The following is an 11,969-nucleotide window of genomic DNA, read 5'->3' as shown; positions in this document are numbered from 1 at the left end:
CATTTGATTCGTAGTAATGACATATTACTATGTAACGAGATTACCATGGTAATAGAAATGAAAATGTTATATGATTAAGAATATTGTGGTAATTTGATATAACCATATTAAGTTGAGAACTCTTACTACTGAAAATAGTTCATTACCATATTATGAGATTACCACATATTTGGTAATTCAAGATAGACATCAAATTTAATGGTAATAGATTACCATAGCGTTACGTGGTAATTTTTCTACATTACCATAAACCAAACGACTCCTTAATAGTTAACACCCATCCGAAGTATTATATAGTTCATGCGCCAATATCACAAAATGGGGAGGCCTACAAATCACATAATCAAATTAATATGATAAGAGATAAGAGACTGATCATTGCTGAAGCACTGATGCCGAAAATTTACCATATTTTTCAAGTGAAGAAAACATATTTTTTTACTGTAACTACATGATCATACATTTCTATGTATCAAGGTTGCATTTCATTATGAATCATCTACCGGGTTTATTGTGAGATGAGCTTGCCTGTATTACCTTCTTCAATTGCCGCGTCCGTTGACTCTTCGAGCATTTCATTGCAATGGATTGTGTGCCACATTGGTCTCTCTTGTTGATACAACCTGCAGAATCAAATGTGAAGTTATTACTGAAATGCAGGATTGTATCTGAATTTGCCTTTTTCGGAGATATAGAATGTTGTAAAATGAATATGAGGGCATCGAATCTTACGGATGTTGGCAGAGTATCGAGAATTGGACCGTGAGAGCGTACTTGCAAGTTGAAATCTCTTTGATTGAACTAATAACCACAGGTGATTCCGAACATACGAATCTTACCTAGAGGGATGAAGAGAAGAACATAAGAACCAAGAGAAAAGAATGATGTAATTTTAACGGTGCGACACTCTTGTACCTCTGTCTCCCTAGGCTGATTTGTAAGATCACACATGGTTCCGTTTGTATACTGATGAGCATGGTACCTGCAACAAATGTTTCAGAAGCTGTGGTATCTTTCTTTCAATTCTATTAAAGATAATTCAGTTCTAAGACAACTTTCACCTTTGTGAGGCATCGATGGAGCGAGGATCTTTTAACATAGAATCATCTGAATGGGTTTCATGGAAAGCAGCTGTTGCTTCGGCGTCAAACACGCCCAAAACAAATTCTTGTACCCTCTGTATCATAACAAGAAAAACTCTGAGAAATATTTTACTATCAGGGGCAATGATAGAAATAGCAAACCTTTACAGTATGAAACAAAATATTAACAAATGAATCGTTTATAAAAAGTTCATGCATCAAGATGAACTCCAGACAACAAAATTTACTCATATTTTCATCAGAAAGTATTTCTGATATCTGAAACCATCTTCACACTAAATACACATCATGAGCCAGAAGCCTATGGAATTTGACTTTGCTCCAACTTCACCAGACAATATACAACTAAACCAAAATTTACAATCAAACACCTCTATATACATACATATATATATATATATATATATATATATATATTATATACTTCATATATTCCTGCAGCAGTGTTTCAACACAGAGACCATTCTGCAAGACCACATAAAGATGTACTTTGCTGGAGATAGTAAATGGGATTCAGCCTATAAATAATGTCAAGCGCTCAACCAATATCACCAAAAATTTGGTACATAGAAACAAAAGCTGTTCGCTTCAATAATTTCAATTTATTGAATAAGACATCAAATTCATTTTCTTAGCTAAGCATGCTATATTCACAGCCTATAAACTTCATTTTACCAGAGAAAAAAAAAAATCCTTATTTCACCTACCAAATAATCATCTGTCAAAAATAATTGATTATAACAACACAATACAGGAACCACACTCATAAATTGATACACTTTCACATTAATAGATTTGGATTCAAGCTTTATCTCTAACAAATCTCAAGCCATTAACGAGGACATTGTCGTGATGAGGCTCATGCTATATCCTTTTTCTTTTTCTTAGCTACATATGTCACATAGAGCTTATCACTATTTTGATCACTTAAGAAATACTCCACAAAGAAACCTAAAACCATCTAAATTTATATGCATGAAAAATACTTGAAGTCATACCTTTCTCACCCTCCAAGTGAAATTGCTTTACATATTTATGGTTGCAAAATTCATAAGACCACCAGCCCTCGTGCTGCATAAGAAGAAATCTTGTGAATGTTACCTAAGAAATCCTCAAATTCATTCTTCATTCTAAGTTTAATTTAGAGGCGCACTCTGAATAGACAGTCATGTAACACATCTATTAACTCATCGGGGGTCTTCAGTTTAGCCCTTTTATCAGTTTCTAATATGATATTACTAGAATTTTGTTGTGAAATGGTCTTCACGGTTTTGATTTCCTCAACCAGAGGCAGGTAACAAGCATAATGCTTCCCTTCTTTATTTTTCATTGCCACTGATTCCTGCTCATTATCCTGCCAAAAAATGCCACTTTTTAATTACCCAAAATGCATAGAATGAATTATAGCAAGCAAATAACATTTTAAGAACAAGATATTAGAATAATTCTGCAAAGAAAATGGCTAAATCAAACTAAAGATAACATAAAAGTATAAATTTGGAGATCAAAGCTACAGATTTGCTCACAGGATGAAAAGGTGAGTCCACAGAATGAAAGTCAATCTTGTATTTTGGTTCACGGGAACTCCTACCAAATGTCACACCTGCCAGTTCATGGTTATATTACAATAAATTAATTGGCAGAAAAAAGCATGAATAAAAATAAAGGCAAAAAGACGAGGCAATTGACTGTTATTCCTATAACCTTTTCCAGCTAACCAGTCCCAGCATATCTTGGCTGATGAAATAAAATATCTAAAATATCTAATCGACAAACATTGCCTAAGATATAGGGAGTAGAATCCATGGCAATGCTTGGTTATTCATTAGCCGGAGTGCAACAGCCAACAAGTTCAATTTTAAGTTCCAAGCATCTAAAATGTACACATATCTCTTTCTCAAGCATCCAAAGACCTCTCTTCACAGAAGAAGAATAAAATGCAATGGCGTAAACCAAATAAAGGGCTCTGCAGGAAATCAGGCTACACATGTATTTTGCAATACAATCTAGCTATGCATTTGCCATTTAGAGAGCTTGGTTCTGTCTAGAAATCCTTAAACTGTAATCATAAGCAAAGATGCCTTATCCAGGTAGATATTTCCTTTAGAAAGCTTTACTAAGCATGGTGTTGAGTCTACGAAAGCCATATAACACATGATTTGCCAATGGATTTCAATCTCTAGCCCTATATATATATATATATACATACACACATACCTATATTTTCCGAGGATCTCAAACCATTGTTTATTGGTAGAGCCTAATAACTATATTTACACCCACACAAACACACATCAAGCAAGGATCTCTAGCCCTTCTCCATCCTCTACATTCTTCCTAACAAGAGAAGGCATTGACACTCATCCATAGTTCTTTCTCACTAGTTTCTCAACAAATCAAAAACATATATCCCAACAATATAAAGACCCAAAATTCAACCAATAAGTTGGGATCACGTCCTTGTGAACTAATGGATTAAAACAAAAAACTAACATCATATGTGGATTCAGTCAAATTGGTTCATTTCAAGATCAAATATTTCAAGACAACACAAACCCAAAAAAAAATCAGAGAAGACATCTGCATTTAGCCAATGGAAACATGAGATTGTAGATTTGTATCCGAATTCTACCAATTAATTCAACTGAAAATTGCACACATTTTTAAAACCCTAGCAAACACACCCTCTGAGAACAGCACAAACTCAAAAATCACTAACAAATTCCCAAACTCACAGCATAAAAACACTAATACAGTTCCAAAAATCCATGAAATGAAAAAATAAATCCATCTCAACAGATCACAATGGGAAAAACGAACAAGGATGCATACCAGACGTCGATGTGAAGATCTCATCAGCAGAAATGGTGAAACTTCGCATCGAGAGGACCAAAAGGAGCATCACTGATGAAAAAGTACAGGGAATTCGCGCGATTCGATCCATGATCTTGAGCTTCCGCGAGAGAGAGAGAGAGAGAGAGAGAGGAACGATGGTGCTTCCGAGCGTGGGAAGAAGACGAAGCCGAGAGACCCCCTTTTTCACTTTTTCACCCCTATAAAAAAAATAATTTGTATAAATTATGGACTTTTTTACTTGGGACCCCTGATAAATATTGAATTTACTTACCACCTTTTATTTTTCAAAAAATACTTTTAAAACTCTTTTTTAATATTTTATTTGTGACTATTTGAGAACTTTGAGGTTTTAAGGTTAATTTTTTTATAAATCACTCAACTTTGTCGAAATATCAGTTTGCTTACCGAATTTTGGTTTATTTCAAAGTGCTCACTAAAGTCACTAACCATTTCACAAACACGTCACTCGGTGGATTAACATTGTCATTAGCTGACGTGGAGGCCCGAAAAAACCCAATCAGCTAGGCCTGAGACATGTCAGCTTTGCTGAGTGGCAACACACCTCAGATTATGTTGCCACGTCAGCCTTTTTCTCATTACAAACAAACCCTTGGCTGGCCTTCGTTTTCATCGCCCGAGCAGGACAACGAGGAAGACCAAGACGGTGGCTGTCTGGAGCTAGTGAAGAGATCAGTGTCAAAGAAGAAGTGTCAAAGAAGAAGAGGAGCTAACAACAAGGACAAGGGAAAAAAATTGGCCACTAAGGGATGCAAAGAGGCTGGAGCCAAAGCTAGATCAAAGATGCAATTGAATGACAAGAGTACTGATGGAGGACCTTCAAAAAATAAAAAAAAACAGAGTATGGCTTCCATGAGGGAAGAAAATAGAAGGGATGAAGTGTTAAAATAAATAGAATGACAGTTTTATTTTTCTTGTTTTGGGTAATTTAGTAGGCCAGGATTTGTAATAACCAACACTTTACTTTCTTAAATGTATTATGAGTTTATATACTCATTTTTGTACTTAGAAACATGTTTCATGTGTCGATGACATCTATTCTATTTCATATGTAAATTACAGTTTGTGTTACAATTTAAATTAATATACAAGTTATTGGTATTCATCCATGAATTTTGTTTTTGGCTACACCTAATCTCAGATAATGTGAATGTAAAGAATACAGAGAATACTGCTTTCTGTCTCAGTTGATATTCATGAAGATAATACAACAGGATCATGTTGAATTGTGTTCACCATGATTTCATTGTACAGAAAACTCAATTGATCATCTTATTGCCCAAATGGAGAGGAAATTAACCTTGCATTGCTTTAAGAACTTAACTTAATTAAATTGTGTTTAACATGATTTGATTGTAAAATTCTGCATAAAAAATAATTATTGCTGGATTTTCACAGGTTTACTTTGATACACAATTAAGTCAAAATGGCTATCTCCAATAGGATTCAACTCAAATTCACAATGAGTGACTGGTGAAAAAAATTCAAAAACAAAACATGTGTGTCTCCAATGGCAATCAATTTGAATTCAAAGTGAGTGATTGGTAAAATAAACTACAACAACAAAACAAATATGAGAATTTCCGGCTAGCCCTAGGGTTTCAAATAATCTCCATCCTCCAGCAAGCTCACAGTCTCCAATGACAATCAATTTAAATTCAAAGTGAGTGACTAGTTAAAAAAAAATTATAACAACAAAACAAATCTGAGAAATTCTGGCTAACCCTAGGGCTTTAAACGTTCTCCATTCTCTAGCAAGCTCACATGGCTTAGTTGGGAGGTTTTGGGTGGTTCTGGCCAAGGTGAAAAAAGCATCCCAAAAGTCTCCACGACGGTCACACACCATCAGCCCACTCCACCACTCTCTCTCCATTCGAATGACCTAGGAAGATGAAGTTGACGTGGCAAAATATTCTAACATGGCAAACTTACGATGATGTGGCAAAGACTTTGGCAAAGCTGACTGGGCCTCCACGTCAGCTAATGACAATGTTAATCCACCGAGTGACCTGTTTGTGAAATGGTTAGTGACTTTAGTGAGCACTTTGAAACAAACCAAAATTCCGTGAGCAAACTGATATTTTGACAAAGTTGAGTGATTTATCAAAAAAATTAACCGAGGTTTTAATATGGGTTAAAATTATATTCATATTTTATGAAATATTAGGGGTTTTTTTAGTTTTTATATTAAAAATAAAAAAAGTATATATATATAACTTAATCTAAATTACAATGAGAATTACTTCATAATGTAAGTAAAATAAATTTATAAATTCACTATTTTTCCGTAAGAAGAATAAACCTAAAATTTTTGTATTTACATATATACCCTTGCAAAATTTGTAATTATTAACTAAATTTTTGTGTGTAATATTACTCAAATAGTATATAATCTTTGCAAATAAATACAAAATTTATTATTTTAAATATAAAGCTAAAAATGAGAGAATGAGAGAAATTAATTAATATTTAAAACAAGGTTTAAAACATAATTTTGTAAGTTTCTGTATATGCAAAAAGGTCCTCTATTTTTTTTTGGGCATGAAAAGGAGAAAAAATCTTAAAAAATCCAGGAAAGCAGGACAAGGAATGAGGTTTTTTTTCAAATTGGTCCCTCGATTTTTGGAATTTAGTTTTTCATCCCAAAAGTCATGGTTGATGTGATTTCGTGTGGATTTAGGGCTTTGCATTGTGGCGCTAGAAAGGGCAAGGTCTGCTGTCAATCTGTGCATTGGATCGTTTGTTTCTCAAGTTTGGAAGGTTTGCTCTGTGGAATATTGAAGTAATTCATCCATTTGCATCGCTGATTCCTGTTTTAGAATGTGATTTATGAGCCAATTTAATGCTTGGTGAATGATTTGAGGGGAATGAAAACCCTAGCTTTGGTTGCCTTTTGATTCCAGATAAGCTTCTTCTCGTTTGTTTTCTGTGAGAAAGGTGGAGTTTTTTCTTCAAAGATTTGGCCTTTGTGCTCCTGGTGGTGAAATTTGAGGAGAATTATATTCTGGTCAGTTGTTTCTCTTGTTTTTTTAAATTTCATGTTATGGTTTTTTGAGTTCTGATATACTGGATTAGGGTTTTTAAGCTGGGGAGTTGGTTCAAGGAGAGCCAGTGATTCTTATCTGATTAAAGTTCTCATCTTTTTTGTGTTTTCTTTTGATTTGCTTGTTGTTTTGGTGTTAGGTTTTGATTTCTGTATGCTGTTTGAGCTCTGATTGGAATAGAAGAAAAGCTAGGATTTTTTTTGAATCCTTGAGAGTTGGGAAATGGGAAAACCTACTACAAAGAAGAAGAAACATGTAGGGTTGAACATAAGTGACACTAGTTCCAAACATGGCAAACAATCAGAGCACAGTCCCAGGAAAGTCATGGATGCAGACACTAGCATCTTTGTGGACATGTCAAATGAGATCAAGGAGGAGGGGAACAAGCTGTTCCAGAAGAAAGATTATGAAGGTGCACTGCTCAAGTATGAGAAAGCTATCAAGTTGCTTCCGAAGAACCATGCTGATGCTGCGTATCTCCATAGCAACATGGCTGCTTGCTTTATGCAGATGGGTCCTAAGGAATATCCCCGAGCAATTAACGAATGCAATTTGGCTCTGGAGATTTCACCAAAGTACACTAAAGCTCTATTGAAGAGGGCAAAGTGTTTTGAAGCTTTGAATCGATTGGACTTGGCCTACAAAGATGTTGAGGTGGTTTTAGAATCGGAGCCGAACAACCTCACTGGGTTGGAGATTTCTGAAAGGGTGAAGAAGGGGCTTGAGAAAAAAGGGATCAAACCGGAGGAAATTGCACTTGTTCCGTCGATGGAACCTCTAGTGGTTAAAGTGAAGCCGAAGAAGAAGAAGAGTCATAAGACCAGGGACAAGATGATTGTGAATGAGGAGAAGCATAGTGCTGCCAAGGAAGAGCCTCATAGGCTTGTAAAATTGGTCTTTGTGGAGGACATTAGATGGGCTCAGCTACCGCCAAAATGTAGTATATTGCAGCTGAGAGAGATTATTCGGGGCAAGTTTCCAAATTTGAAAGCCATGCTTGTCAAGTACAAGGATAACGAGGGTGACTTGGTGACCATCACTACATCCGAAGAGCTTAGGTGGGCTGAAGAATGTGCCGAATCACAGGGTTCACTTAGGCTGTTCATTGTAGAAGTTAGCCCTGAACAGGACCCGCATTTTGATGAAGAGAAAAGTGGTGCTGAAATACAAGGGTCAGAGAGGAATCCTACCAGTGCTTCTGAGAATGGTAGTTCCAGGCATGAAGAGGAGAAAGTTACATCTTGTATTGAAGATTGGATTGTGCAATTTGCTCTACTTTTTAAGAATCATGTGGGGTTCAACTCCGATTCTTATTTGGATCTCCATGAACTTGGCATGAAACTGTACACAGAGGCTATAGAAGAAACCGTCACAAGCGAAGAAGCCCAGGGTATCTTTGAAATTGCTACAGACAAATTCCAGGAGATGACGGCTTTGGCCTTGTTTAATTGGGGCAATGTTCACATGTCTCGGGCACTTAAAAGGTTGTTCTTTCAAGAAGATTCTTCCAAAGAATCAGTACTTACTCAGGTAAAAAGTGGATATGAATGGGCTCAAGGAGAGTATGCTAAAGCAGGAAGGAGGTATGAAGAAGCTCTGGAGATCAAACCAGACTTCTATGAAGGCTATCTTGCACTTGGACGACAACAGTTTGAGCAGGCAAGGCTTACTTGGTATTTTACCATTGGAAACAAGGTGGATTTGGATAACTGGCCTTCATCTGAAGTTTTAGAGCTATTTAACAACTCTGAGGATAGCATGGAGAAGGGCATTGAATTGTGGGAGGAGATGGAGGAGCAACAATTGAAAGGACTTCGGGACTCTAACAAGGATACCCTACTGAAGGAGATGGGCTTGGATGGGCTTTTCAAAGGTCCATCTGCAGAAGAAGCTGCAGAGGTGGCATCTAACATGAGGTCTCAGATAAATCTCTTTTGGGGTACCATGCTCTATGAGCGCTCTACAATCGAATTTAAATTAAGTCTTCCAACTTGGGAAGATTGCTTGATGGCTGCAGTAGAGAAGTTCAAACTTGCAGGAGTCCCCCCATCAGATATTGCTGTTATGATTAAAAATCATAGTGCCAATAAAACCACTGAAGAAGGTATCTTTGAATCCGCTTTCTTTGATAGTCTTGCATCGTTTATATTTGTAAGATTTCTAATAGATTTTCTTCAAATGTAGGGCTTAGCTTTAATATTGATGAGATAGTTCAGGCGTGGAATGAGATCTATGATACTAAAAGGTGGATGAGTGGTGTTCCATCTTCCCGACTTGAACCGTTATTTAGGCGGAAGGTCCCAAAATTGCATAATGTACTGGAGACTTTGTGATTCATACAAGGTAATCACCAGCAGTCTTGCGTCCAACTTAATTGATTTTGCTGAGAGGCATTATCCTTTTTGTGCTCCATAGTCTGAGTAGTACCAGTTTATATTTGCAATAGGTATGACAAACTTCTCATTTATTGTCTGAATTCCCTTTTTGTTTATTTTATTGTTACTTCATTGGATGGCTAAAAGACTTTTTTAACATGCACGGTGATCATGGTAAAGTTTAATGGTAGTTTAATTACTGCATGTTGCTTTAGCTTTTTGGCATTTCTTGACAACACTTTTCTTTGGATATCTAACTGAAGTGTGGAATGTTAGATCATGGCTTCTAAGAATGAGAGTATCTTATGTCCACCGGCACTTTCAAAGAATTTTATTTCCGTTGATGCTAGGTTTTTTCACCTTATGTGAAACTTATATGAGCAATCAAACGCAAAATGCATTCACTAGACATCCTAGTTTATTTTTCAAAGTTGACAGGTAGTTTATTTCTTGTTAAGTTTTACCCTTCAGTTTCTTTTTTCCCATTTTGTGTTTAAAAGGTACATTTTTCCCCTGAAATTGACTATTGCTGTTTATTGTCAAAGTAACGAACAAGCAATGGACGACCATTATCTAAAAGTAGAAGATAACACATGTATTCTTATTGACTATCATGTAATCTGCTTGGAGGTGAGAATTCGAGATGTAATAGGAGTTTGTTAAATCTATCTTTACTCTAAATGCATTAGAAAGCAGTAACATGGGTACTTTTACCAAGTTTAAAATGAATTAAATTTAAATTTTGGAAAAAATGTGTCTAAAAGCTAATAAAACCATAGGCAAACTAACTCAGCTGCCATTTGGTCCATTCCCCTATTTTGTCATTATTACTCTTTTCAATGTTTAGTGATTGTGATAACTTGTGCATTGTCAAATTTCTCGTGACACATTGCAGCTCTACCTTAAATTATCTTATCTTATGCATCATACTTATTGACTGTGCGCTGATACTAAATATTTCTTCTTGTTGTCTCTGGTATTATGTCGAAAGACGGAAACCATTTCTTTTGTGTAGTCTAAGTTGTCATTACACATTATTACTATTTTTATGTCAGCAACCTTGACAAGATTATGGTGTCAATAGTATTAAATATTGCCAACAGATACAAAATTCAATATCTTTCCATGCTTTACTTTTCGACAAGCTTCTCTCCATGGCTCTCAGAGTTGCAGACTTTCTCTCACTCCGTCATATACATATATATTAGTGTTACTGTACCATCTATGTCATTCTTATGATATCCAATTTTTAGTTTTGTGAGAACAGATAGAATTGTTAATGCTTCTTCATTGTTCCATCACAATTCAATGACCTCAAATCATCAACATTAGAACAACTAAAATTCAAGTTCCTTATAAATTTTCTTTTTACTCTTGGTTTTGCATGACTTAATCTCTCGCCAAGAAAAATATTTTATTGAAACCAACTTAGAATAACTTCTTCAAACTTCAAAACCCATTTGTTGGTAGGCTAAAGTGTCTTGGAAAAACAAAGTCGAGATGTATTACATGTGAACTAAGTAGATCAGAGTGATATGTCACTACTTCTAAATCATCGGTTCGCAGCCATTCTGATTCATCTTTCTATTAATTAGTTACTAACTTTTCATTGTTATTGCTTAATGCTGCTTTCTAAGTAATTTTCCCTGTCTTTTCCATAGCATTTTATCATTATACTTTTGTTTTTTTACTGTCGGATCAAATTTAAATTTCAATGTGCTTTCGAGTTCAGAATTTTTACTGAATTACTTCCGTGACAGGAAATCGGTGATACTTTCGACAGTTTTGCTGTTGCTATTTGAAGTGTTTGTTTGTTTGCATAGTCATTCATTCTGTCAGTGTGCCATGAATTTTGCAGCTTGTTTTGATGGATTTTGTTCGTCGAAATACGGCATATCAAGCTTGTGAACTCTTTATTATTATTTTTATTTTTTTGTCAAATACTACTTTTGTAGTATCAACTGTTGTTATGATTCAGATATACCAATTAAAAAAAAAAGAAAAAAAAAAGTTGCTTGTGAGATTGATACAGGGCTTGAATATTTTTGTTGAACATGTTGTAATGTTTGAGAAGAAATGAATTTCTTTCGTTTTTTTACTTGATTTGTCATAGTCAATGTCTTGTATTTTTTTTTCATTTAAACCCCTGTAAGACCTCATAATTGCATATATGCCCCTTCAAAATTTGAATGCTTGCACAGCTCTGGAAAATAATCCAGTGGATTTGGTTTCATGGTAACTATCACGGAACCTAGAGATAGTTAATTCTTAACCTTGGGTTATAAATTATTTATTTATTATAATTAAGAGATGAGGTTGAATCACATCTCGGTTCTGTGTAGTGGTATTATTTCTAGTACAATCTTGAAACCATGTAAAATTTTAAAAAAAATTGATAATAATAATTTTTTTGTTTTAATTTAATTTAATTTAATAATTTTTTTTATGTCTTTTTGTGATGATGTGAACACCTAATTCCCATCAGCATTCAACAACCACCAAACCAACTCCACACTAGATTTGAAATTAGGTTTACTTCCCAATTTATTGGTCTAACCCTAAATTTTAGTCCA

The 11,969-nt window shown here is 35.1% G+C and overlaps 2 protein-coding genes across 7 annotated transcripts; one reads left to right on the top strand and one right to left on the bottom strand.

The window, feature by feature from the left end:
• Positions 1–263: 263 nt before the first annotated feature.
• LOC120268273 (protein OS-9 homolog) lies at positions 264–4,136 on the bottom strand. Of its 3 annotated transcripts, none has more exons than XM_039275713.1 (9): positions 3,936–4,136; positions 2,630–2,706; positions 2,257–2,457; positions 2,105–2,174; positions 1,062–1,179; positions 916–982; positions 733–839; positions 529–623; positions 264–328 (listed from the first exon to the last, which is right to left on the bottom strand). In XM_039275713.1, the coding sequence occupies exons 1-9, from the start codon at positions 4,045–4,047 to the stop codon at positions 312–314; spliced, it is 864 nt and encodes a 287-aa protein (XP_039131647.1). In that variant the 5' UTR covers positions 4,048–4,136; the 3' UTR covers positions 264–311. The 3 variants fall into 3 exon arrangements, with proteins under 3 accessions (XP_039131647.1, XP_039131648.1, XP_039131646.1); XM_039275714.1 differs by having other exon boundaries at positions 538–623; XM_039275712.1 differs by lacking the exon at positions 264–328 and having other exon boundaries at positions 355–623.
• A 2,497-nt stretch (positions 4,137–6,633) lies between these two features.
• On the top strand, positions 6,634–11,427 carry LOC120268848 (protein PHOX1). 4 transcript variants are annotated; one of them, XR_005539056.1, is made up of 5 exons: positions 6,635–6,737; positions 6,881–6,984; positions 7,161–9,125; positions 9,206–9,467; positions 11,157–11,427. XR_005539056.1 is itself a non-coding variant. In XM_039276107.1 (4 exons), exons 2-3 carry the CDS (start codon positions 7,244–7,246, stop codon positions 9,352–9,354), a joined length of 2,031 nt encoding a protein of 676 aa, XP_039132041.1. In that variant the 5' UTR covers positions 6,634–6,984; positions 7,161–7,243; the 3' UTR covers positions 9,355–9,364; positions 11,157–11,427. The 4 variants fall into 4 exon arrangements, 1 of the variants encoding a protein (XP_039132041.1); XR_005539055.1 differs by having other exon boundaries at positions 6,635–6,759; XM_039276107.1 differs by having other exon boundaries at positions 6,634–6,984; positions 9,206–9,364.
• Positions 11,428–11,969: the final 542 nt, after the last annotated feature.

Source organism: Dioscorea cayenensis, chromosome 9, assembly GCF_009730915.1.
Source record: "Dioscorea cayenensis subsp. rotundata cultivar TDr96_F1 chromosome 9, TDr96_F1_v2_PseudoChromosome.rev07_lg8_w22 25.fasta, whole genome shotgun sequence".
NCBI classification, from domain to species: Eukaryota; Viridiplantae; Streptophyta; class Magnoliopsida; order Dioscoreales; family Dioscoreaceae; genus Dioscorea; species Dioscorea cayenensis.
The sequence above is the reverse complement of the archived record's forward strand: the minus strand, read 5'-3'. Positions and strand labels throughout refer to the sequence as shown.

Bases quoted from the DNA above. Each gene is read 5' to 3' on its own strand.
- LOC120268273 (XM_039275712.1), bottom strand. From the start codon at position 4,047: ATGGATCGAATCGCGCGAATTCCCTGTACTTTTTCATCAGTGATGCTC. The intron at 2,707-3,935 runs GTATGCATCCTT...ATGAACTGGCAG, and splicing joins GATCTTCACATCGACGTCTG to GTGTGACATTTGGTAGGAGT. The intron at 1,180-2,104 runs AAGGTATGACTT...TTGTTATGATAC, and splicing joins ATTTCACTTGGAGGGTGAGA to AGAGGGTACAAGAATTTGTT.
- LOC120268848 (XM_039276107.1), top strand. From the start codon at position 7,244: ATGGGAAAACCTACTACAAAGAAGAAGAAACATGTAGGGTTGAACATA. The intron at 9,126-9,205 runs GTATCTTTGAAT...CTTCAAATGTAG, and splicing joins CAATAAAACCACTGAAGAAG to GGCTTAGCTTTAATATTGAT.